This window comes from Cyanistes caeruleus, chromosome 13, assembly GCF_971803275.1.
Source record: "Cyanistes caeruleus chromosome 13, bCyaCae1.hap1.1, whole genome shotgun sequence".
Classification (NCBI taxonomy): Eukaryota; Metazoa; Chordata; class Aves; order Passeriformes; family Paridae; genus Cyanistes; species Cyanistes caeruleus.
This window is the reverse complement of record NC_141713.1, coordinates 9,624,709-9,650,517: the sequence shown is the minus strand read 5'-3', so window position 1 is coordinate 9,650,517 and position 25,809 is coordinate 9,624,709. Positions and strand designations below refer to the sequence as shown.

Genomic DNA, 25,809 nt, shown 5'->3' with positions numbered 1-25,809 from the left:
TTAGGGATATAATTGGAAGACAGCACAAAAAACATTGACATAAGAGACTGTCAGATAAGATTCTGTGATTCTATACGGTAACACCCCAGTGTTACTTACACAACCACTCTGCATGTATCATCCTGTACTTGAGGGACTGTATCTGTCCACACAGCTCCTCCCTCAGGCTGTGTCTGAAGTCACAGGAAAGTGTATTGAAATACATTAATTCAACAGAGTATATAAGCTTTCAAAAAAAAATTATAACGGCTGTTGCAGCATCCAATTCTAAATGTAATTTATAAATACAGAACTCCTCAGTCTTTTTATTGCTGTTTTCTACTTATAATAAGAAGTTTAGGGAGTAAGAGGGAAAACTCCCAAAGACAAACCACTAACACTTTGTTTTGGTTTGCTCTGCCTTAATTTTTCTGCAAGACACGGCACCCCTCTACTGGGCAAGAGCAGATCTAACAGCAGGGAGGGGTGAACCAAAACTGATGGAAGAGTAAAACAAAATCAGCCTGTGAAGACTGAGAAGATAAGTAAGGAAAGAGGCAATGTACGGCTGCCCAAATGCCTGAGAAAATAAGGGGCTCAGGTGAAAACCATTAAACAAACAGAATTCAGAATTTAGACTTATTTCTCCAGAAACTAACATTTTTCATAACACCTTTAAAATGAGTCACCTTGAAGGAACTGTAATCTTCACAAACACCAGTTCTCTAACTCCAATAGCAGCTATTGCAATATTAGGATAACGGGACACTGAAAGAGTTTCCTAAAGCAAAATATTTCTGCCCATGAAAAACCCAAATTATGAGCAATGAAGCTTGTACTGCATTAATGTGGAAATGCATCTGCATAAATGCTTATGCATTCATAACATTGTTCTCCAGGAGAATGTATGACAAACCTGAAGCAAACCTTCAGAATAGTTTATCTTTTTTCCTTTAGCCATTACTTTTTTTTTACCATGACAGTCATAGAACAAATACGGGATTATTTCAGACATCAACAGTGATGCAGAAGGAAAAAACAAACTACCAGAAACATGTGTGGTATCACACACATTTTTGGGAGATGTCAGTTAAATCTTACTCTGATCTCTGAAGCATGATAAATAGAGAAGTTCAGCCTTTTTCTCATCAGCCCTGAAACTGAAGTATAGTTGCCAATTTTGTTTCAGACTTGTTCTGTTCTACAAATTACTCTGCTCAGCTCTCTAGGGGTCACACTGCTACTCATTTTCAGACTAAAGAAAAATGGTAAAAAAAAGGCTGTTTGAAAGTAGCATTCTATGAAGAGACTTCTAAGAAACAACTTTATTTTCTGTTTTTTTTTTCTGTTAAAAATATAAACACAAAACAAAGTTTGATAATCCTTTTTACCTCTTTTATTAAAAACAGTCATTACAGGTGACATACAATTGGCAAAGATATATATGAACATATCTCTACTTTTAAGGAAACTATTTACAAACTATTACAAAGTGACCCCACATGTGCAATGACCAGGTTCTGCACTGGCTTTTCATACTGAAAACTTCTGGTTTTTTTTCAGTTGTTCAGGTGATTCTACTTTCAGCTTGTCTGTGTAATCAACAACAGCACACTGGCTTCAAAGACATTTATTTTAGATCTCTGTAAGTGCCCACAGTGAAAAGCTGCACACAGTACCTACTGTGAGATACCAGAGAGATCAGTCTCCTTTATGTCTCTGCCATCCAGATTTGTCCTTTGGTACCACTTCCCACATGGCAGGCGTCACTCCAAGCCTCTTGCTTTGTTAACCAACGTTTGCTTCACTTAGAGGGGAGGGGAGGGGAAGAAGTATCTTCCTGTAGTCATTACCCACATTCTCAACAGCACTACATTAAGTAAGACAGAATACCAGTCCATATACCAAGATGCTTTTTCCTATTTCTTGCTCTTGTTTTAGGTCAACTGGAAGCTTCTTCTTTCAGTTTTTTTAAAATTTCATCTGGTGTTGCTGATACCAAAATCTTCACCACTTTGTCACGTGATTTACCCCCCTGGTTTAAGACAAGCACAGGAAAAACCTATCTTTCAGAGAATCACCCTTTAAGGTAAGAAAACAGTACTATTTATAAAATACTGATAAACAAATTAAGCAGTTTGCCCATGATTCAGAAAAAACAAGATTAATATCGTTCTGTCTCTACCTTTTCACAACACAGTGCTCAATTCATTGGTCATCTTATCCTTCACCACTACTCTTAAAGACTTCTACAACTACTCCATTAAACCAACAGATAAAAACAAAATCCACCAATTTTAATTGTGCTCTTATGCTCATAAACTATAAATGGAAATGTCTGGAAAGACTGACTTCAATTATAATAAATTAATAAAACAAATTATTTATTCAGTGCAATGAATAAAACAAAGAGTTTCTGCTCACCAAAGTAAGACATATAAATTCTAATACAGAGAAACTCTTGAGGCCCAGCTACAACCCAAGGGCTTACATACACTTGTTTGTGTGACACTTAAAAGTCAGAATCTTTTGATTCAAATACAGAAGGTATTTTAAAAAAAAGTGAAAAGTTACTAATAAAATGCACATTCTCAGCAGAACACAAAAAATGAATTCTGTGAACTCATTTGACATGAAATGAAGAGAATCTTTGAAGAACACAGAAAACATGAACTACAGAGATTTGCAAAACATTGTCAGGATAACTCCTCTGATTAAAAGATCTTAAGATCAGCCATAGTTCTTCTTACAATAGGTTTGTTCTCAATGAATCATTCCACTAACTCAACGAAACCTTTCAAAGTGTGTTTCAGATTGAACTTGGCATAGTACTCTACTCAATGTGTAAGTTTCAAAATCTTGAATTTCAACTGCAATAGGGTAAAACTGAAAATAGGAAAAAAGGAAGTACCTTCTCTAAAATAACATCACTCTTCTTCACTTCGAGCACCTTAGAGAGGTAGCGACACAGCTCTGCATTTGCCTCCCCTTCTGATGGAGGTGCAGCAATAGCTACTCCTACTGCCTCAGCTGTCACATCTGTAACAAATCGTTGGAGAATTTTATGCTCAAAATATTCAAAACATCTAGTCATAGTTTCTTAAAAATGAATGTTTAGGCTTTCAAAAGCATTTTACTTTAAAACCAAGTAAATTTATAGATTAGCAGGTGATGGCATTTTCACATTTCATAAATTCCCTCGGCCAGTACAATCAAGTATAAACTCTAGACAATACGAGCAGTGAAGCCTTCATGCTGTAGCAGGGTGCAGTCATGAGTTACCAGCCTTCTCACCGCTCTGAGCTGCCCGTTCTCGTGCAGGTGGTGCTTGGCACCACGTAACACTTTTCAAATCAGGGTACCCCCGGAAAAGCCGCAAGTTCAAGCAGTCTGCTCAGCGAGCTGGCTGTCAGTGAATTCCCCGTGTCCCCGAGGGCCCGGACACCGCCACAGCGCTGAGAGCAGCCCCGGGCCGTGCGGGCGCAAGCCCAGGAATGCAGACGGAGAACACGTTTTATTGGATCCAACTTTTATGGCTCTAATAAAACAGCACAGACCCTTGAGACACAAACGGCCTGCACGAAACCACAGATGCCGAACTGAAGGATTTAGGATCGGGATTTACCGCGTGCTCACCGCGCCACCCAGCGCTATAGAGGGGGGCGCGAACGAGCTCCTCCCGGAGAGCCGAACTCCTCGCTTTACTTTCCGGGTGGGATTTTGTGCGTTCCCCCCCTCCGCCCCTGTTCCTCAGGGTGCCCTGGGCACACACCCACCTGTGACGGCGCTGCAGCGGGCGCCGGGCTTGGCGCGCACCGCCACCCTCACGGAGCCGCCGCCCGCCGCCACCACCGGTCCCGCGGCGGCGCCCGGCTCCGCGGGGCCCTTGGCGGCTGCTTTGCCCTGAAACAGAGGAACAGGCGCGGTCACCGCGGGCACCACCGACCCCCGCCGCCCCTTCTCTGTCCTGGCCCTGCCCGCACCTTCCCCGGCATGGCCCGGCCGCTCCGCACCAGCGCCGCCCGGCCCCGCAGGAACCCGGTGAGGCTCGGCATAGCCGGGGCGGCTCTTCCGGCAACCGCGCCGAGCCCGCCCCGAGGCGCCTGCGCGCTCCGCACGGCCGGGCCGGGCCCTGTGCCCGCAGCGGCTCTCCCGCACGGCCCGGCCGGGCCCTGTGCCCGCAGCGGCTCTCCCCGCACGGCCCGGCCCTGTGCCCGCAGCAGCTCTCCCGCACGGCCGGGCCCGGCCCTGTGCCCGCAGCGGCTCTCCCCGCACCGCCCGGCCCTGTGCCCGCAGCGGCTCTCCCCGCACGGCCCGGCCCGGCCCTGTGCCCGCAGCGGCTCTCCCCGCACCGCCCGGCCCTGTGCCCGCAGCGGCTCTCCCCACACGGCCCGGCCCTGTGCCCGCAGCGGCTCTCCCGCACGGCCCGGCCCGGCCCTGTGCCCGCAGCGGCTCTCCCCGCACGGCCGGGCCCTGTGCCCGCAGCGGCTCTCCCGCACGGCCCGGCCCTGTGCCCGCAGCGGCTCTCTCCGCACGGCCCGGCCCTGTGCCCGCAGCGGCTCTCCCCGCACGGCCGGGCCCGGCCCTGTGCCCGCAGCGGCTCTCCCGCACGGCCCGGCCCTGTGCCCACAGCGGCTCTCCCCGCACGGCCGGGCCCTGTGCCCGCAGCGGCTCTCCCGCACGGCCCGGCCCTGTGCCCATCCCTGGCTCGGAACAGGGAGAGGAACGCGCTGGCAGTGTGGGCACAGAGCTGGCCGTTTGAAAGACACTTGTTCTACACACGGCCTTTGGACACCCCAAACCTGCGTGACCTCCCCCTTTTCCCCCTTAAGAAAGGAAATGTTCTAATGTTTTCTCTTGCATTTTCAAATTATTACTTTAGTATAACGTGGGGGAGCTACAGGTCTTTGTACACGAAGCCATTCTCTTACTACACAGTACATACTGCTGAATACTATATACATACAGCAATTGCATCAAATTATTGTATGCAATCTGTAAAACTCGTTGCACATCAATAATGGTTGGGTTTATACTAATTTTTTAGTACTAGAATATCCAATGATAAAATAACAGCATTACAAGGCTCATATTCTCATTTTCACATTATACATTTTTTATAGGCACATATGTATATACAGTGGCTATTTGCATAACCATTTCTATATTCCAAAACAGCCCTTCTGAATTAAAAGAGATTCTGGAAAGATCTGTTTGTTGCTGAATTTGACTTGGTATTTATTTCTTCACTGCAGCTGCAGATGTTCTCTGCAGTGCAAAGTCCATTAATTCTCCACGGCTCTTGGAAAAAGTCAAGATGATGGAAATATGAATGCAGCTTTGCTGATGTACTTAAAAAAAAAAAAAAATACAGTAGCAATCCATGTCCATAAGGTCAATCCAAGGTCATTTTGGAAAGAAGCGCAAGATGGGACTATAGCAGCAGCTTTACTGTCTTTTAAGGACAGATTGGAGAAAACATACACAAGTTGTTCATAACAAATAAGGATTTTCCAGTTCAAAAAATGAATTTTACTACATGAGAAACAAAGGGGAGAAAACACAAAATAATTAACCACAAGGTACTACTTAAAACAAACTGTTCAATATACAGAGTACTTATTCCACTTTACATTTTGTTTAGAGGAAAATCTAAATTACAATCTACCAATAACGATGCAGAAAAAAAAATAGCTTTTCTGGTACCCCTCAAACAAATTAGTTTTGTTTTTACACATTAAAGTAATTTAACAGAATTTTTCAACTGCTGCCAGTAGTGACCTGAAGTCCACTGAGACAACAACATATTCCACATCATTATGTGAAACTAAGTATAAAATATTATTTCTGGTATCTGTCCATCTTCTATTGATGTACCGTTGTTGTTACCTGGTGAACTATAAAAGACAAAGCATGTTTTGCTAGCAGTAGGAGATTCGTGGATCACTTTCTTCAAACCTTTTGTTCCATAATGGGAATCAGGACCCTGAAAAACATCACAAGAGATTAGCAACAGAATGGAAGTGGGCAAGACCCAAACATTGCTGATGGTCAAACACAGCTGACTTGGGTTATTTCAGAAGTACAAAATTTGTGTACTCACATCATATAAATTATATACAAAAATCACAGGCAACAGAAGCAAGGGTCCTGTGTCTAAATAACAAAATTGTATTTCTCTGACAGCAGACTTACACCAGTTGATTTTATCCAACTAGTAATGAATACTTTCTAGAATTTCTCCTTATCACACAGGCTGTCTGTATTCTTATAGTTCCCTGCCTCAGCTGCTTTTAATGTGCAGTATTTTTTACAACTCACCAAATTCTGATTTCTGTAGAGGGAATTTTATTTAGATGAATATTAAATTTTTTTTGAGAAATACATTTGTCCACAACACTATGGGGAGACTTTCTGAGAACAAGTAATTCTTGCCTATATTTCAGCACTAGTATATAAAAAGAGATGAAAAAAAAGCTGTTTTCTTGAATTTAGCTATCTGTTAGAATATCCTTGATAAAATAAATCAAACTTAAATTTCGATAGAGAACTGCCAGATTACCTTTTCTAGATAGTGCTTTTTTTCCCCCACAGAACCAGAGAGTTCCATTAGAACTCATTCTAACTCTTACATCAACCAAAAAAGTGGGAACGCACAAAGGATCAAGTTATGAATTCCATGCTGTGACACAGAAGAGATACAAGAGCCTTACAAATTACAGTGGAATTTTAACTACGTCCTTCTTTAGCCCTAAACTTAAAATAAATTCAAGATCTAGAAGACACTTTCCCATCAGAAGATGGATAAAAGAATAACTCTTGCATCAAAGTAACACTTTCTTCTGCACTGCTAGACATTCTTACTTTCAAAGTTGCACAAGCTGTGTAGCACACCGTGGGCAGGATCTCTATGGGCTCTTTGAACATAACTCTGAAGGTACTGGCTGTTCCATCACAGCTAAATCCAGTGTCGTTCTGTCCCAGCGTCTGATTCTTCTCATAATCAATTATCTGGACAAAAGCATGAACATTGTATTTTTATGTTTACAAGCGTGAGAATGGTTCTGATTGTATGCACATGAGAAGGTTACAAGCAAACACTTGCCTACCCCACCCAGCCTAACTGCAAGGACAGTGCAATCTCAGCTGGAAAGGAGCTGTGATTTCCTGATACCGCTGGAGCTGACGCAGCAGCTCCGAACGACGGCTCGCGACTTCTACACGGGCTGTGGGCACTGCTCCAGCCAGGCTAAAGTCTGTGCTTGGGAGATGGGGAATAGCTCTCAGCCTTCAGCTTCTAACCTTCATAAACAACATGTAATCCTGCTCTTAGATTTGCTGATCTCTGTGCACATTCACAGCCCACATGAGGGAATCTCATTTGCTGCCTGTGGCCAGTTTAGAAAACAAGTTTTTACAGATAATGTAGGCAGTCAATGACACCTTCATAAAACAAAACAAGAACTTGTGCTGTTATGTCTTATACAATTTATTTCTACTCTTGATTCATTATAAAAATTCTGTTCAGATGACACAGTATCTATTTTGCCTTCAATTTCACTGGCAAGTAAGAACCACTAGTTCCAATGTAGTAATAGCAGATTGCTTCCCATTTTGGATTGAAATCTGGATCCATGCTGCTCAATACCTCTTGCAGAAGTTGGATATCAGAGCTCTATAGCAGAGCACTTCTTGTGATTCCTGCACTAAGAAGAATCCTATTAGTTTTTATATTTTTTTATTAACTTGCCATATACTTTTTAGTATTACCCATGCATGAGATGAAGCAGCTTTACTCTAGGCAAAGTGTACTGAATTTTTTTCCCCACCCACAATAAATAGAAATATTAACAATTAAAATGCTGAAGAGTTAAGCCCTTTTCACATAACAGATGTTTTTGCAGTATACATTATCATTGTTTTATGGCAAGTTTTAAATGTTTAACTCTCTGAAGCTCTGACAGTACTGCTGCAGAGCCAAGAAGAAAGCTAGAGGCACAAGACTTAAATAACTGTCTGAAAAGACTGTGACAAGAAAGTTTCAGATTCATCAGTTATTAGGGATCCTTCCAGGATAAAGAGAACCTAGATAAGATGGATGGCCTTAATATGAACCATAAAGGTTTACTTAGCCTTTCATTTTGAATCAGGAGGATCTTTTTCAAGTGAATCTTCCAATCATTCCCACTTAATATGCATTGTTTTACATTGAAAAAAATCTACATTCTTTTCAGATTAAATAAATCCAGCAAACATCCTGAGGGAACACACCGAATGCTTGCATCTGCTAACAAGAATTCAGCTGAGAGGCTCAAAAAAGTGAAGTAAAAATCCCCAGGTATGTAGCTGCTAGGTTCCCAGGATCAACTCTTTTGTTCTAAAGATCCTGTCTAGTGCACTATGCTACTAATTTACATGGATGTATAGTTTGACAAACACAAACTAAAGACACTTCAAAGAGAGGAATTTGCAAGTGAGCTTTTAAAGTGAGGAATGTGGAAAAGCCAAATTTCTTCAAAATGTCATTTCAGGTATATTCTGTTTGGAACATCATTAAGAGGAAAGGCACTACATTTTTTCCTTAGGAGACAGACACAAAATCCCTGTCCTTAAGTACAGAGTAGTCAGATAACAATCATCAAATAGGAAGCAGAAGACAACTTGTCATTTAAACAGAATGTCCACTAATAAATTGAAACAGCAATTCCAGCACATGCTAGAAATCTGGAAAGATAGGGACAATAGAATTTCTGCCCCTATATGAAGTCTCAGACTATTTCACAAAATTTCTCATGCACCTAGTAAATTAATGTGATATGATAGCACCAGGTTATGAAATGCTCAGCACAGGGTAAAACTGTGCCAGTCATGGAATCCTAATATCTTGTTAGAAAGTTTAGAATCAAAACAAACTGATCTCTACAAGAAATTCAAAGAAGAGAATTCAAATAGATTGAAATTCCACACTCAAAAAGGGGGAAAAAAATATAGTGCTGGATCAATACTACTAGAAGACAATCCTGACCACAACATGCTAAAGGATCTAACAGGCTACAAGAGCAGGAAATACCATTTTAGTGGCGTCTTCAATTACCTGCTGGGACCAGGCAAGGGTCACATCAGGATACGAAGCAGGGGGACATTTTTAGATGCTATCACTGGCCACTTCATGAGCCTGCTAACCAATTGCTCAGCAGGAAGAAACGCAACCCTTGATTTGGTACTGAGTGATGAGCAGGATCAGATTCAAAATTTCATAATGGAAACACTATGTAACAGTGTCCATAATATACTTAGAGACAACACTCCCACATGAACAACAAAAGCAAATCCCCCACAGCTGTGCTAAATTTCAAAAAGAGGAAAGTGAAGAAGCTTGTTCAAAAGAAACTAAAAGGAATAATTACAAAAATCAAATCTTTTTAAGAGGCATGCAGGCTACTGAAGGACATAATGTACACAAGTACAGTATCAGTACATATTTCATATTAGGAGAGGCTTGAGAAAAGGGAGAAAAAGCTGGATGTTGGGAAACACCTACACTGAAAATGATCGAAGGACAGGAGAATACAAGAGAAAGGGAGCAGAGTTCCATAGTGTCCTTCTTTTGCTTGATCACCCACTTATGGCCACTTGTGACAAAACACAGTTAAGACTCCTGGCCTATCAATTGCTCCCTCCCAAATATAGACCAAACCTTTTATTAATGCTACAAGTGTAGCTTCCTTTTGCAAGTTCCTACAAGTGTACAAGCCTGTTTAAACTTAATATGCTGTACCTGTATATTAACTTGATAATCTGTGGGTCCATGTATAGATCCATATAATCCAAATCCCACTATGGAAATTCTTCTGTTAACTGTGAACCTGGTAAGACACAAGAAAGGAATTCAAACAACTTTGGTGAGTGTGTTACCTTATTTCAAGTAGGGAAAAAACTCCCACTGAAGAGTAGGGAAATAAATTGAGAATGGCATTGCATATTTTTTAAAATAGCATTTTTTATTTAGATTTCAATACTAGGAAAAATGCTTTGCCAGCTTTATAGGTTAAAGCTTTGCTAATTCCTCAAGATATTTAGTATTACTAAACAAAACATAACCGGATTCTTTTCAGTATCTCCAAAATAAAAAGATATCAAGACTTGGCATTTCATAAAGAAATATACATATAACACTCAATCATTCTAGAATGCACCCATTTAGTCCTCCTAAACCTCATTCTTGTTTGTATTTTATGTGTGCAATAGCCTAAGTTATTAAAAAAAATGGAAAAGATCAAATGTGTGCAACAGAGCTAGCATGTTTGCTATTGTATCTTATACCAAAAAGTCAAAGTTGAATGATTTGTTCCCTTTCTCCCCACGTCTTTCTGTCTCTCCTTCAAATAGTTTCTGAAGTCCTACCTAATCCGGTCGCTTGTTCCACTGTAGCCCCAGCGACTCTCCACCTGCTGGAACCTGTTAATGCTGCATTCTTTTCCTCTAAGGCAACACCTTGGTCGGTCAATATAATCTACTTTAGGTTTAGGATTGACAGTAAAGTGCAGAAAGAGATTTACGACTTCCCGATCCGACAAGATTCCAGATTGAGCAGGGCCTGTGAAAACATAAAACTTGTAAAACAACTAAAATTATTTGAAGCATTATTCCAGTTGCTGTGTATAAACCACAAATACTCACAAACCAAAGACAACAATAATATTTTCCAATGGCCATAGCATAATCTGCAGAATGTTTTGCTTTCATTTGTACATCACAACTCTTATCAGTAAAATATTAATGACAGAATTGAGTGTTAAGCATCTAAACACAGTTATACAGCACTGAGAGATGGTCTAACAGTAAGACAAAGAATTCCAAAACTCACCTGCTGCAAACTCTTCAATAGTCATTAATGGAAAACGGATTAAGGAAAGAGCTCTTCCAAGGACTTTTTGTTTGTTCCCGAATGTCACCGGCAGTTGTTGTCTTTGACATTCTGCTTCTGCCCAGCGAACAACAGCTCCAAAGAGCCTACTTTCTCGAATACTGAGAGTGTCCCTTTCTAGAACTGCACATAATGTGTCTAAAGAAAAAAAGTTAGCAGCTTTAGATCAGGCCAGTAACAGTGCTACATTATGTAAGCTTAAAATACAAATTACACACTAAGAATATTCATAACAAAACTATTAGCTTTGTCTTATTATATGTTATATGTGTGCACATATTACATATCATTTATCCTACAGAAAAAGTAATCTTTCAATGACACAGAGATTTCAAACTAAAAATTCAATTTCCTGCTATGAAGGCAGGATATGAGCTTTCTTCTTGTTTCCTAAGAGTGTAACTAATCTCCGTAGTGATAACAAATATCCTGAAGAATTCCCATTGCTAAGGCAAGATTGAAACTGAAAATGACCAGTGAATGCACACTACTAAAAACCCAAGTTACTCATGATGACACTAAAAAACCAAGTTACTCAAGATGACAGTGTCATACTCTCATCAGGGCAGCCACCTGCCCATCTGGGTCAGCTATAGCCACAAGCAGCAGTGGTACACAAAAACCAGTTTAAAGATACAAGAAAGTCATCTTAAGACCTGATATATTTGCTATCCACAAAGTCTGAAGGTGAAATACAAGATCTGAGGCAAGGTACATTTTAAAGCAACTTATCCTGTATTTTTTACTCCTTCTGGCCTTCTTTGAATAACAGGTATGCACAAATTATCACAGAATACAAGTAAAAAAATTAATGGGTTTTTATATTCTGAATCTTCTGTCTTTGGGAATTTTTATCTGCATTGAATTTAAGTAAAGCATGTGTGCAGTTAAAGAAAATAGCATATTAGAAAGTCAAAACAGATTGAGACAGACCAAGACTAAAGATCACTCACAATATAAGTACAAATCCTACTGAAGATGAGTTAACAATGGATTTAAAACTTCTTTATGCAGTTAAACACTTTCCTCCAGTCTGAATTTTTCCCACAATCTAGCTGAATTGGAGTAAAACCTTAGATACATGTAGTAGCAATGAAATTGGGTAAGTAAATTTACAACTGCTAGCTTTTGATAGAAGATTAAACAGAGAACCAGCAGTTTATGCATCCATTTTTCAAAGCAGATTTCCTTTATTGTACCTGATCTGTGCAACTTTGAATAGATAATTACCATGTGGCAACAGAACAGTGTGATTCCTGTTGCACATGAAAAGCAGGTATAGATGCCTCAGGGATGTGGCACAACCCTCAGCAAGTGAAAGCTTTGGCTTCAATGAAGTGTGGTGTCACCACAGTGTGAGCCCTGGGACACCACCACTACTCAAATGGGGACACCGTGCAGTGGAACCCAGCTCAGGAGTGAAACTCAAAGGAAAGCACTGCAGGGCTGGATGGCCAAGAAGGGAAGAAGTGCTTGGAACTCTGCATACTCAGGTGGAGGAAGGAACTATCCTGGGGTACTGTCATTTCATGCTTAGGACACAAAGAGTGACCTACCTATGTCGATATCTGTAAAGCCTTCTGCACTTATGGCATCCATTGTGCTTTTGTCTATTGTGTCAAGACAAAGACTAGCAAGCTGAGGTTCATCAAACAATCGAGCCTGGAAAGATAAAGAAATACATCTTAAGCATAAAGATGACAAACTGCTAATCTTAAAAAGCAAGCATTTTACCTCTAGTATAGATATAAATTAAAATAAGTTAATTTGTCTAAGCACTCTTTGTTTTTATACCTTAAAGAGCACTTGAAATCTCAAAGGAGTACATAATTAAGGAGAATTAGTAATTTCTCTCCAATTAGGAATTCTCCTAGTAAATCAAAACTAAGCTTAAATTTACCTACTTGAGTAAGCAGCATAAAGGCATTATCTGCTCGGAGATGCTTTGTTAGGAAATCCACACAATGCGCTTCCAGGGCAGGGACTGCATACTTTTTAGCAGTGTATAAAGTAGTCATGACTGTTTCTGGACCAATCTGAACTTCATCTGAATAAAGAAACCTATAAATCAATACACAAATACAGATCATAAAAACATATCTTTAGAGAAGCAGCCAAACACAACAGTCTCTTTGCATTTAGAAAAGAGGCCAAAGATTTCTACTGTGAACAGTGCAACAGTTGACCTCATAGCTTTTTTATAAATAAAGAAGGTAAGTTAAAAGTTTCAAGAAAGACTATTATGATAACCTAATGGTATACATTTGTTTTAAATATGTATTACTCCCTAGGACTGATCTGGCTGTACTAGTTATACATAGCTCCCCAACTGTAAACAACAGCTGAGCTGCAGAATTACTTAACCTATGAATGCATGCTCTCAGTTTATCAGGAAAATATCAATGCACAATCCTCTATGGCAATGTTCCTGAAATTAATTTACTGACAGTGCACACTGGCTTCCCCTCCATAAGGGAATAGTGTCAAGGACTTAGACTGTGAGAACATCTTATGTCAAAGTTACCCCTTTGTAGTATTCAGAGAGAAAAGGGAGTACATTCTAGCAGATGACCTTGACTCTTCTATTCCTGTCACTCTTGCTTGTCTCCACTGCTTGAGGCAAGAGGATTGGTTGAGATTTTAGCATCAGCTGTGAACCACAAGATAGGAACCTCCACCAATACCAGGAAAAAATCCTGTTTCCTGAGCAGTTGTTATTTGAGACTAGACAAGGTAAGATTTGTTTTAAGTTTGTATATGGAAAATACAACATTTTAAAAATAACTTTTCTTACAGGTGACATTTAAGATAATTTTAGCAAAATTTCATCAGCCTTTCAGATAACAATCAAGTGTAATCTGTGATTTACAAAAGTACATTTGTCCCCAACATACATTCGTCATCAAACATAATAAATCAGGGCACACTAGTGAATGAAAGAATTCCACAATGAAAACCAAGTCTTTCCATTATATTTCTTAGTATTTGTTGTTCAGAACATCCTGAAAATGAATGACACACAGAGACAGGTGTGTTTAGAAGGGTTTTTAAATGTAGCAATCAGTTTGTATCTAACAAGAGAAACTTGTAAAAATAACACTCTTTAAACTTCCTTGCAACATGGAGAAATTGAAGTAATATAAACCCAGAATTAAAGTTTCAACTGAAATGTCACTGTTTATATTTCTTATATTCCAAGAAAACTCTAATGCTCACGAGTTGCGAACACACAACTAAATATAGTGTTCAGCATTAAATTTGCTGCCACAACACAGGTACATATTTACCATTAAGAGACTCCAGTCTATACAAACAGCCAGCTTGCACATCACTTTGGAGATGTGAAAGATGCTCTAGATTATTTTTTTTAAACTGGATTTAAATTAAACAATGTTTAGGGAGAATTAATTTAATTAAATGTTAACTTTTTTTTTTTTGAAGTTTCACACAGTTCAATTAGAACTGATTTATGAAAGCTATGAACTATTATTACCTGTTAATGAAAACGATGGGCTGACTTGTTTGTCAGAACTCTTGACAAATTTACTTTTAACAAACAAATATTTCACAGGTGCACTTTTGCATACTAAATTGACAAGTTTTCTTCATTAAAGCACTAAAACAGTACATTTACTTTTTGGTTCTAATATTTAAAATAATCACTTTAAAATGCTGTAACTTTTGTGGTATGACTTTATAGGAGCTTCAAGTCCAAATCACGTGAAAGTTGATTATCAGGCTGTAAAAAAAGCAATATTGCCATACAAACTACAGTATGCATTTTACCTAACAAAAAAACCCCAAATCCCAAATTGGTTTTGGAACATGATTTTGGTTTTATTCCTCAAGTGAATCCAATGAAGCAACACACCAGAGGGGATCATCTGCCTTGTGTTTTACTTTCTGCTGTACCTTCCAAAGAAACAGGGTGCAGTCCTAGGTGTGTCTTGCCTCTAAAAATCCCCTGCTCATACGTGCCACGAGTTCTCTGTGTTAACTCTCCCCTCTGTGGCACGCCTGAACTAGCACAGCTTTATGTTTCACCACTGTGCCTCCTCCACTTAACTCAGTGGGACTGACAATCACTTCTCCTTCCCCCTTGCCTTCTTCCCTCTCTCTTTCCCTTTGAGACAGAAACAACCTAATTTTATTGGCATCCAGGATGAGGGAACGGGAAGCTGGGGGTGTAAGTGCATAGTGGAAGAGCATTTTTAGTGACAAGAACAAACAATTTTTCTAAGTGACCAATCAATCATTCACTCTGTATAAGCCTCTCATACATTTTATGTTACTTTTCTTTACTCTCAGGTTACCCTTGTGTGAGCATCCTCTCAGTAGCTGAAATGTTTTCACCATTATAAAAGCACAGAGGAATCTTTTTTTCAAGTTAGTCATGATTGCCCCTTTATTTACTGCATGCCAAAATTCTCTGAAAAGATTTTTGGAAGACAAACTGCTAACTTGTGCCATATCATCACTTTCCTTTATTCTGTGATCAAAGGACAAGTTAGCTTGTTGTAAAATATGAATGAAAATTAAAAATAACAAACTTAGCAGAACCCTACTGAGACAACTTGAATTTTCTTGATTGTTGCTATTCAATTTGTAGTTAGAAACAGTTGTTTCATTGGGAAATATATTCAAATCTTGTGACTTTGATATTATTTCAGCTCTTAAGGATTTATCTGTCAAACTACTTCATTTTTTTTATAAAAAAATATTTCCCTTTAATTTACAAGTAGCATTTGTCAGTAGATCTGCATGAAACACAAACTACAGACATGACTTAACAAACAACATGAGTAAATAAAATGGAAATTTAATATTAAAATTTAATATTAAAAATAAATATTAAATTTAAATAATTAGCAAATTATGCCTAGAAAGTTTTGCATTACTTAAACATTTCCTTTATTTGATGCTCATTTGTTATGTGTATTCAAAGATCCTGACTTAATTTCTAGCCAATATACCTCAAACTGGTATTTACAAACATTAAAGAAATGCCCTGTGAAAGGTAACTATCATTATCTGAGTGATTTACTAATGATAGATAAAAGAGGCCAACAGTACAAGGTATCACTCCTGCCCCTTTCAGTCAAGAAAAGACCCCACGTTGTTCCCAGCATGGAAAAAATCTATTACTGGCATGTATTACAGAAGTTCTCCCTTCATTATACATATTGCAATGTATATTTATTTCAATATAAATTCAAAGAAATATACATAGCATGGAAGAATGTCCTAAAGAGCTGGCATAGACAGCACACCTGAGAGGTTTCAGCAGTCCACCAGTGTGGTGATGTTCTGACAAGATACAAACACAATCAGTTTACTGACGCAAGTCCCCTGGTCATGACGCACTGGCAGCCCTACCAACACAAGATGCTTTTGTTTGCTTCTAACAGCATCTCTTCATTCACTTCCACAGTGTTCAAATACCATCCTTCTTATCTTTATTTAGAAATCTCCGTTTCTGTGTTTCTGTTTTTACCCAAACTTCTCTTATTATATCCACTTTCCACCGTCCAGTGTTTTTTGCCACATATACATAGCCAAACGCATACATGTGCACTGTCATTTACTTTTAACCTTTGAAACCAATTTGCTTGAAAGATACTTCCCACTACCTCTCGCTCCTCTGCACAAAAAAATGCACAGAATGCCAACAGCAACAGAAGGACATTGCATCTGCATGGGGGTCTGTTGGGTTTTGTGCACATCACTTGCTTTAACTCCTGTGCCTGTGACTACCTAAGGACCAGGTGACCCTTCTAATTTTTCCTATCTCCTAGGCCTCAGCAAAAGAAGAAAGTTGCCAAGGCTTTGGAGTTATTCCTATTACAAAAATCTTTGAGACACTACATATTTATTTCCAGACAGTATTACTTTTCACCCTAATATTCATTACAGAGAACTGTTTTATATATTTTATAGTTTATATTTTTTGCCTAGCAGAGTGGTTTCTTTGATAAAAACCTTAAAGTTATGCAGTTTAGTTGTATTACCACATCACAGCCCGAGGTACAAATAAACTATTAGTAATTGTTTCTATGAACACCATAAATTTTATTTGCCACTACACTGAGTAAAGAGAAATTATAGGCAAACTCATCAGTTTTGTGAGCATGCAAACTAGCGGCTCCTATTCTGCCCAAATTAGAAATCACTGACACACTTTAGATCCTTTTTGCTATCACTGTGCTCCCAGTCTCATACTCAGGAAGTTCTGGGAGTAAAAATCAGCTGGTTACTGCCTTCTGCTGCATGTTCCCTCTCTGCCCAAGTATGATTACAATGGGTGTCATTATGGCAAAAAGATATAACAACTTACTATCATCGCTGACAAAGAAAAGTGAACAGGAAGATGACTAAGACTTCAAAGTAAGTATCAAATTTCAAAGTAAGTATCAAATGAAACTAAAAGCTTGGTACAACAGCCTCTGTCTCTTCTTAGTTACTATTAGAAGATGGCTGGATAGTTGCCATACCAAGGGGGCTCACTAATTCCCATCATTTTACTTTAACAAACCAAAACACTGAATCCAAGAACCCAACCAGACACCCACCGAGTGCTTCCCTAAACGGACAGTCAGCTGCTATGGAATTAGGGCACTTCTCTTGGGAAAAGAGTGCAGGGTAAAGAGCGAGAAGGGACCAAAACACGTTGGAGGGGCGGTGTGACCTTGCGTGGAGCCCACAAGATATTTCCGCGCCTTCCGTGCATGTCCCTGCAGGGACGGGCAGTAGGGACAGGCCGGGTTCTGTGGGGACAGGCGCCGGGAGGGGCCGCGGAGCGAGGAAAAGGCACGGGCGGCCAAGCGGGGCCGCGGCGCGGAGCCCCCTCCGTGCGCGGCCGCCCCCGCCCCGCGCTGACCTGAGGAGCGCCAGGAAGGCGGCGGGCTCCACGTCGGGCAGCTCGATCTCGGCCGAGGTGGTGGCCATGCCGCCGTTGAACATCGCGTCGAACACGGCGCTGCCGGCCGCCAGCACGAACCGGTGGGCGGGGATGCGCTGCTGGCCGGGCCCGGGGGGCGCCGCCCCGCCGCCGCCGCCGCGGGCGCTGCCCTTGCCCACCACGAAGTGCACGTCGCTGAGGAGCTCGTTGGAGAAGAGGAAGGCGAAGCGCTCCCGCAGCGAGCCCTTGGTGGCCTGCCAGTTGTACAGCGGCTCCCGCTGCAACACCGCGCCGGCCTCGGCGGCGGCGACGCCCGCGACGGTGGCGGGCGGCGTCTCCGCGGGCACCCCCGGGCCGCCCCCCGCGGCCGCCATCGCCCTCGGGGCCGCGCCGGGCCGGGCCGCGCCGGGCGCTCCGTCAGCACCGCCCGCGTCACCGCGGGGCCCGCCCCCGCTCCGCGCACGCGCCGCTGCCCGCGCAGGCCCCGCCGGAGCCGCCGCCCGGCCTGAGCCGGGACGGGCCCGGGACGGGCCCGAGGTGTGCCCGGGACGTACCCCGGGATGAATCTCGGGATGTACCTCGGGACTGTGCCACTCGCCAGGCCCGTCAAGGCGTCTGGGAGCGGCCGTGCACAGGGAATGCGCTGCCAGAGCCGCGGAGAGGGAACACACGGGCGGGCAGGGAACAGAGCGCCGCGGCAGGCGCGGAGCTGATAACGCTACCCGTGGCAGCGAATAAATTGCATCGATCGTGCTTAGGAACGTGAAGTGCAAATTCATTTTCACAACGCCCGTTTCGTTGTTGTAACAGGGAGCACAAGGGCTGGTGAGCTATTTTAGATACTTGTGAAGTGGAGCTGAAACATCGGCGGCTTTCAGGCACGTACAGCTCGCAGTCCTTACACACGTACTGTGTGTCCGGACATTCCGTGTTTAACCTGGAGAAGTCAAAGCTGAGAGGCCGCTCGTGCCCCAGAGCACCCGGGCAATTCACCGCCCTTGGAGCAGGGCTGTGGGCAGGTGGATTAACCCTCGGGGGCTGTGCACTGCCGTGCTGGCTTTTAGCAAAGAGAAGGGAAAGGAATAAGAGGTGTTTGCATCTTCCCAGTCGTGTCAAACCGCTGCAGAACTGAGGCGATTCCTTTTGCCATCTGCTGGGGTTGTGCTGTAACCACAGCGGCGATTTCCACCGGCGCTGGGAGATGTTTGTCACCGCTCCCGGCTTGTCAGCATTTATGGAAGTGTGTGGCTAAAAGAGGAATAGAACATGTCACCGCTCTGCGTTCAGGTTTATAATTAGGACAAAATTGAGACCAAGCGAATGTGGTCCGTTTCGCAGAACAAGTTTTTGAGAACCTTTAGCAAGATGGAAGCAATTTCAACAGGGTAAACTACAGTGGGAAAGGGCACCAGAAGATATAGAGTACCAACCAGAAAGCAGCAGATAGCTTTGCACAGAGGCTATATTTAAAAATAAAATCATACTGCTGAGTTAGAAGAATGAAGGTATCATCTCTGCACTTTTCTTGTCCCAAGGTGGACAAAGAACAGAAGGAAGGAGAGCCCCACATACCCTTGATAGTTTAGGGACAGAGATGTGAAACACTGACACCTTGGGCACAAATGGATAATTTTCGTTTAAATGGGACCTTTTATTTCAGTGATGGGAGGGCCTGCGTATTAATGAGCATTTCTGTCACTGCTCTCTTTTTTCTTTTATCATTCTGTGCTCACTCACAGGTTAATCTGTTGGCTGAGAGCCAACAAGCCATGACTGCTCTGCTTAGAGAGAGTCTTGTTTGCAGAAAGTGTCAGTAACACTCTAGAGGAAGTTAATGGGGATGGGAGTGGGCTGAGGAAAAAGGGAAAGGTACACCAGAGAAGTAAAAGAGGTCGGCTGGGGCAGACAAAAAGTGTAAGACAGCTTCAGGGATGAAAAATCAGTCATAAGAAGGAAAAGCTATGCAACGTAGGAAAAAAAAATGGAAAGACCTGTGTGATGGTCTGAGAAAGAAAATGGAGAATGAAAATGAGGGGAAAAAAAGGCAAAGGACAAAGAAAAGGAGGAATGTGACTAGGATGTCCATCTGATCTGTTCAGCTAAATGCCAAATGCACTAATTGAAACAGTTTTGAAAGTGGCAACTAAGAAAATATTAAGTAACATATTTCCTTTTCACACTGAGCTTTTCTTCATGTAGACAATGAGCCTCAGACATTTGTTTCACCTTGTAATCTTTGTGCTAGCTTCCTTGGAAAAAAAAAATAAAAATCAGCCAGCTTTTCTTTGGCATTCTCAGTGGGTGGATCACAGCCATTTTTAAATGTGATGTCATAGGATTGTATTTGCCAGTCCAGATCAGAAATAATACACAATGCTTTTCCCAAAAGGGCTACACATGAATGTCACTAAAATGCCATCCCATTATTTGCTTTCTTGATGTGTTCGAGTTTTGTCTAGGAAATATAGCAGAAATTAGTACAGGATAAAAAATATTTATATAAGCAGTTCAAGAAGATATTTTTTTGTTTGATCTCACATATCAAAATGGTTACAAATCAAGGGCTGCAAACAAAAGTTCAACAGTATTATATTATGTAGCTGTGAAGATTGTCCTGATCTCTAGCCAGCAAAACAGAAGGTCAGGGAGTGTCTCCACTTTTTGAGCAGCTAATTTTCAAGGTCTATATAATAGCCTGAGCAAGCCCATGCTGACCTGGTGCCTCTTTTTCTGTGGAAATTCGTGAAAGAAGTTCTCTCCAAGTCTTGAGGTTCCTTCACCTGTCAGCAGGAAGAGAGAGGACAAAGTGTGTTTACATGTACTGAAGAAGTAGCAGAGAATGCCGTGATCAAACTGCAGGGATTTCTGAGATACCTGTGATGCCAGGGGTGTCCCAGGGACACAGGAATGCCTGCCCAGTGGCCCTGGCCTCCCCTGCCCCTGAAACAGGGCCAGCTCTGAGAGCCATCAAAAAGGTTTAGGTTACTAAGAGTATTGTTTTCAACCATTTGTTCCTGAAATGATTTAAATTCTCCTCCCTTTCCTTCTTTTCCCCACATGAACTCAGCTTTGTGTGTGCTCCAAGGAGCTGTTTGTTGTTAAGATCAGAGTTTTTGAGCTGGCAGATATTTTCACAGTGATTAGCAATTGTTCTCATAAGCAGTGAGCATCCTTTCTCTGCTTCAGGAGGGAAGGGAATAATTCAGAGTAAATCACAGATTTGTTTTTGATTAAGCTTCCTGGCTGGGGCCATTTGGTGACATATTTTCCTTTCCATGCTCAATTAGACTCTTAAAATTGCCTACATCTGATCCATGCCACTGCTGTGAATGACAGACATGCATATTACTATTCCCATCACTGAATAACCAGTAGCATTACAGTTGCTCAAATGTGTAATTTTTAATAACTACAGTTAATAACAACCACAAAAACAATGTTGTATCCTTGGGCTTTTCCTCGTGGTATTTATGGTTATCTTTTCTCTGGCTTGCATTAGCCTGTACTGTTGGGATGTGGGGTCTGCAGATAACAGTTTCAGTTTGTGGAGCACAGATGTGGGGTCTGCAGATAACAGTTTCAGTTTGTGGAGCACAGGATCCACTCATGCACAGAAAATTCAGTCTTAGATCTGAGTAATGCTAAGGGCAGGGGTTAAGTTTTATTCTTATGTCTTGTAAAGTGCTTATATAATGTTGATTTTAAAAAGGCATAATAAGAGAAACTGATGGGTTTTTTCTGTGGTATCAATTCCCCTGCATTCTAAAACTGACCATAAGAATGCAACATTCTCAGAATTTTTAAAATTCATAATAATTCTTTGGCTATCATTTCTACAAGTAATTCTTGTATCTGAGCATTTTATTTCACATTTTCAGCTGTGCTGGCTAGCTGTCCTGGAGTATTAAGGTAATTATGTATGTTGTGCCCTCTATTATAGTGATACTTTTCTCATTTTTAGTGACAGTACTAATGGTTTGTACTTTAATTTCTATTACTGTATAGTAATTATTACTTACAGTACACTGTTACCATAAACATTCCTGCTGATCAAAGAATTTCTGTGAATTTTTTCAGAATTGTGGCTTAGAGATGTGTACATCTGATACAAATATGACAAGGAAGTTTTTGAGGACTCCAATTGTGGAAGTGGCTCTTTCATTTCTCATTTGGCACATTTACACATTTCAAAAACATACAACAAGGGGCAACAGCAACATTCATCACATCTTTTCTCTTGAAAATGCAAAACCAATTATTTAAGCCATAGAAGATTCTACTCACCACATGCCTATTTTACATATAATTTCAGATACTGATGTGGCTGATTCTATGAAAAATGCTATACTTTGACATATAGTTTGAAGAATTAAAAATACTCTGCTACTGCATAGCTGAAGAAACAAAGTAGAGGAAATTATTTTATTTGTTATTACCCTCATGTCTTTATAACTGAGCAGTGGCTATTTTGTGAAGCTATTTACCTTTCAATCCCTTTTAAATGTGTTGAGACACAGCAGTGTTCCAGACAGAATCCTTATTTCCTGCACTTCTACCAGGGTATTTAGCTAGCAGCTTAATTTCCACATAATTAACAAGAAATCGCACTTGCCATTTCCAGTTTAAGATAAATAGTACAATTGTAGTCCTCCCTTTTAATGAAATGCCTATTAATTTTACTCTGGCATGTCTTTTTTCCCTCTTAACATCATTGTTTGGTAAATAGAGAGGTTGTAGCACAAAAATCAGCTCTGTTTTTGAGGTACTGATACTCAGATTTGTAAATGTAATGGTCAGATCACTAATTCCTCTCTGGATTCTACTTTGATGCTGTGGTTGCTGTTGGTGAATCCCCCCAAATCCTCAGCAGATCATCAGCACATGGCCTCCTGACCCCCAGTGCATACCATGTGAGCTGCATTATGTTGCCTCTGATGCACCATGCAGTCTGAGATTTACAATACAGCATCCCTTATTACCTGTTACACCCTCAGCTAACAAGAAATTCAGAAACAGAAGAGGTTGGCATTAAAACTGTTAGAGGATGGCAGTTATGTGTGGCCTAAGATGCTCCCTCAGCAAATTAACACATTAACAAAACATTAACAAAAGACCCAAACATGAAGCTTTTAATTCATCTCTTAATTCACCTTTTAATCCACAATCTTTATCTGGTCTATTGCTTACTGACTTCTCTTGCCTTAGAAACTCACTTGCATATACAGGAAAGCAGAACCTCCAAAATGTAGCAGCTTAGCTCCATAAAAATTGAATGACACAAGTTGTTTTGTAGCAGGATGGCATTTTGTAGCTGGCATCATAATGCAATGAAAGCTTGCTGCTTGGCAGAGGCCTGTGTGAACACATGAGCAGTGCTTCCAAGAGTTATAAATAGTGTCTCTTAATCCTTGCATTGATCTTCATGAACTTGCTTAAGGTTCAGCTACCTATGTTTGTTTAGATTACTGTGATTTTGACTTAAAATTAAGACAACTATGTTTTAATATGATGTTAAATCCTACAAGTAGTCATGATTTAATGGGCACTAATTAAAAGTAAGAGCTGTTTCTCAGGCTGAAAGTAGACACAAAGACCTAATGGCAAGTTAATCTCCTACTTTATAGCTGACAATTAATAAATTACCTATTTTTATTTCCTCCACAGTGTTCTTTTGCTGGCACACTTACAAATGCCTTCTCAGTCCTGACATCAGAACTGATCTGCCACCATTTAGTACAGAGACTGGAGAGAAACAACTTCCATATGATAAGATGTGATTAATGTTCTAATCAAGAAGCAAGCAAACGCCAGCCCAAGCATATTTACTGCTCGTGAGCTGAGCTTTGCCAGCTGAGGGGCCACACAAGTGGAACTGGCTTCTTGCTGTGGCCAGGATCCCCAGTGAGGAATCTGACATGTGCCATAAGGCTGATACTTGTGATTTGACAGAGAGTTGGGTTGCCTATTTTAAAATGGCTGTTTAGACAGAAATTACATAGCCTCTGACACAAGAATGTTGCAGTGTGGTCAAGGATCACCAGTTTTGGCACTGTGTTGCTGAAGGGACTGTCTTTCCCATGAAACAAAAGTTCAGAACTCTAGGAATCTCATCTGTAAATATGATCCTCTGACAATTTCTGCATGGGAAGGAGCCTCCATTTTCATGTTTTCATGTTTCATTACTCCATTTTGCTTTCCTAAGCTTCAATGCAGTTTGTGTAGGATACATGTATTTTTCTATCTTATCCTGACATCTAGTATTGCTAAATAGTTAAATAGTTGTTTGATTTTCTACAAGCTAGGGCATTCACATGTCTCAATTTGATGTTACCATTTATAAAATCTGGGGGAAAAAATAAAGAGAAAAAGATTTTGCAACATCAAGAAATGAATATAATTGAGTATGTGGCAGGGAGCTGGGAGGTTACATTTATTCTGGTGACAGCAGCTTATCAACACTGCTTTCATGTAACACTGTGATTAGTAATTATGTTGTTAAAGACACCCTATTCCTACCTTCATTTTTATATCACTGTTCTGGTACATGTGAATAGAGGGTGGTGTTACAAGCAGTTGAAGTTGAAGTTCTTCTTTCCCCTTCCTCCCCCACAAGAACACTCGGAGTTGTCAAAAAATGCATGTGTTAGTTTTTGAGGACTCCTGGTTTTCAAGGGAAGGTGTTGTTTGATCAGTGAGATTGTTTGTTCTTTAACTTAATTTCTAAGTTAAGCGAAATTTTGAACTATTTGCCTTTGGGGAATATGGCCAGTGGTTTTTGGACTGTGCCAACCAAGCAAGTTTTCCTTTTTCTCTAGAATAGGTTTCATCTGTAAAAATAAAGTTAACGAGAATGCTGGTGGTTTTATTTTCTTCCTAAAGCCTGAAATAGAAGCCAGGATATTTTGGCACAGAGCAGGAAGGCCAGAGTTAGAAGGAACTGTAATGAGGAAAAAAAAAAAAAAAGGTTTCTGATATGGAAAGTGTGGCACACCAGAATCCACTCAATCAAATGTTCAGCATTATCATGGGTGGACATGGGGGGACTTGGGGGCCTCCTCTGTCAGGACATGGAAAGGAGCAATGGAGCTGGAGGGCTCACTAATGTTTCTTTCATAGGGTGAGAGATGAAAATGAAAGGGGAAAACATGTCCTTTGAACAAACATTTCAAATAGAGTATTTCTGGGGTCTCTCCTGCTATCAGGTGCTCATAATTATTTTTCAAATCAAAAGTGGATAGGTCTCAACACAAAAGGCTCAAACAGTGCATCTCTGCTGTTGAGTTGCTATGTGATTACCACAGGATGTGCCTTGACATTTTCTATGCTGAAGTTTAAATAGGACTTGAGGAACAAGCTGGATGCAAATCAGAGCTGGAATATGCTGGCAGAGTGGCAAGGAAGAAGTTTCCCATGTAGTGTTTGACTTCAGAGGCACAGGAATTGAGAAGCAAAGCTTGAGACATGAATCTCGAGATTGCGCTGTGGCAGCACATACAAACAAGCAGCCTATACATTTGAAAGCTTGAGAAGTAAACCGGCTGTGCATTGAAAGGTAGGCATTTGGAGGTGGTAAATTTAGCCCTGACTCATCCAATGGCAATTTTGACACTTGGGTGGACTAAATTACTTTTAGGAGTTGCATCATGTTTTTACCAGATAGTTTGATTGAGCATGGTTTAACCCATTTGTATACCTATGGCCAGATTCTAGATCTTTCTCACTTGAAATAACTATGCAAGAATTTGTTTGTATAGAATAGGTAAGACATAGATACACTCTGGGTCACCAAGTTTCTTTCTGTGAGAAGTATTATATCAATCTATTGCTTAAACTGACCAAATTTACTGTAAAATACTTAGAATACTCTTTACTGCTCGTAGCTGTTTCTGGAAACTAGTGACAGTTTCTTCACAGCTTCGTCCTTCAAATTAAAGAGTTCTTCCTCTCACTGGTGTTAACTCCTCAAGTATTTACAGAGAGCACTCTAAGCCAAGCTCTTCAGCCT

At 40.9% G+C, this 25,809-nt stretch overlaps 2 protein-coding genes and 2 long non-coding RNA genes across 5 annotated transcripts; 2 read left to right on the top strand and 2 right to left on the bottom strand.

The window, feature by feature from the left end:
* Positions 1-1,360: 1,360 nt before the first annotated feature.
* Positions 1,361-4,073, bottom strand: C13H15orf40 (chromosome 13 C15orf40 homolog). The gene is made up of 4 exons (XM_086849855.1): positions 3,963-4,073; positions 3,756-3,882; positions 2,891-3,018; positions 1,361-2,014 (listed from the first exon to the last, which is right to left on the bottom strand). The coding sequence occupies exons 1-4, from the start codon at positions 4,032-4,034 to the stop codon at positions 1,922-1,924; spliced, it is 420 nt and encodes a 139-aa protein (XP_086705981.1). The 5' UTR covers positions 4,035-4,073; the 3' UTR covers positions 1,361-1,921.
* Positions 3,766-9,876, top strand: LOC147650690 (uncharacterized). Its single transcript, XR_015276033.1, has 2 exons — positions 3,766-4,020; positions 6,574-9,876. It is a non-coding gene; the product is annotated as an uncharacterized LOC147650690 (long non-coding RNA).
* BTBD1 (BTB domain containing 1) lies at positions 5,072-18,215 on the bottom strand. The gene is made up of 8 exons (XM_023933932.2): positions 17,784-18,215; positions 12,811-12,967; positions 12,463-12,568; positions 10,847-11,044; positions 10,384-10,576; positions 9,758-9,845; positions 6,844-6,990; positions 5,072-5,965 (listed from the first exon to the last, which is right to left on the bottom strand). Exons 1-8 carry the CDS (start codon positions 18,176-18,178, stop codon positions 5,807-5,809), a joined length of 1,443 nt encoding a protein of 480 aa, XP_023789700.2. The 5' UTR covers positions 18,179-18,215; the 3' UTR covers positions 5,072-5,806.
* Positions 18,216-19,105: 890 nt separating this feature from the next.
* LOC147650689 (uncharacterized) lies at positions 19,106-24,659 on the top strand. Of its 2 annotated transcripts, XR_015276035.1 has the most exons (3): positions 19,106-19,189; positions 21,683-21,713; positions 23,469-24,659. It is a non-coding gene; the product is annotated as an uncharacterized LOC147650689 (long non-coding RNA). The 2 variants fall into 2 exon arrangements; XR_015276034.1 differs by lacking the exon at positions 19,106-19,189 and having other exon boundaries at positions 21,662-21,713.
* The last annotated feature ends 1,150 nt before the right edge of the window (positions 24,660-25,809 follow it).

Excerpts from the sequence above, each read along its gene's own strand:
- C13H15orf40 (XM_086849855.1), bottom strand. The coding sequence starts at position 4,034 with ATGCCGAGCCTCACCGGGTTCCTGCGGGGCCGGGCGGCGCTGGTGCGG. Across the intron at positions 3,019-3,755 it reads CCGCTGCAGCGCCGTCACAG|ATGTGACAGCTGAGGCAGTA; the intron begins GTGGGTGTGTGC and ends GATTTGTTACAG. Across the intron at positions 2,015-2,890 it reads GTGATGTTATTTTAGAGAAG|GGGGGTAAATCACGTGACAA; the intron begins GTACTTCCTTTT and ends GTCTTAAACCAG.
- BTBD1 (XM_023933932.2), bottom strand. The coding sequence starts at position 18,178 with ATGGCGGCCGCGGGGGGCGGCCCGGGGGTGCCCGCGGAGACGCCGCCC. Across the intron at positions 6,991-9,757 it reads ATTATCAAGTTAATATACAG|ATAATTGATTATGAGAAGAA; the intron begins GTACAGCATATT and ends GCTTTTGTCCAG. Across the intron at positions 5,966-6,843 it reads CAGCTTGTGCAACTTTGAAA|GGTCCTGATTCCCATTATGG; the intron begins GTAAGAATGTCT and ends GATGTTTTTCAG.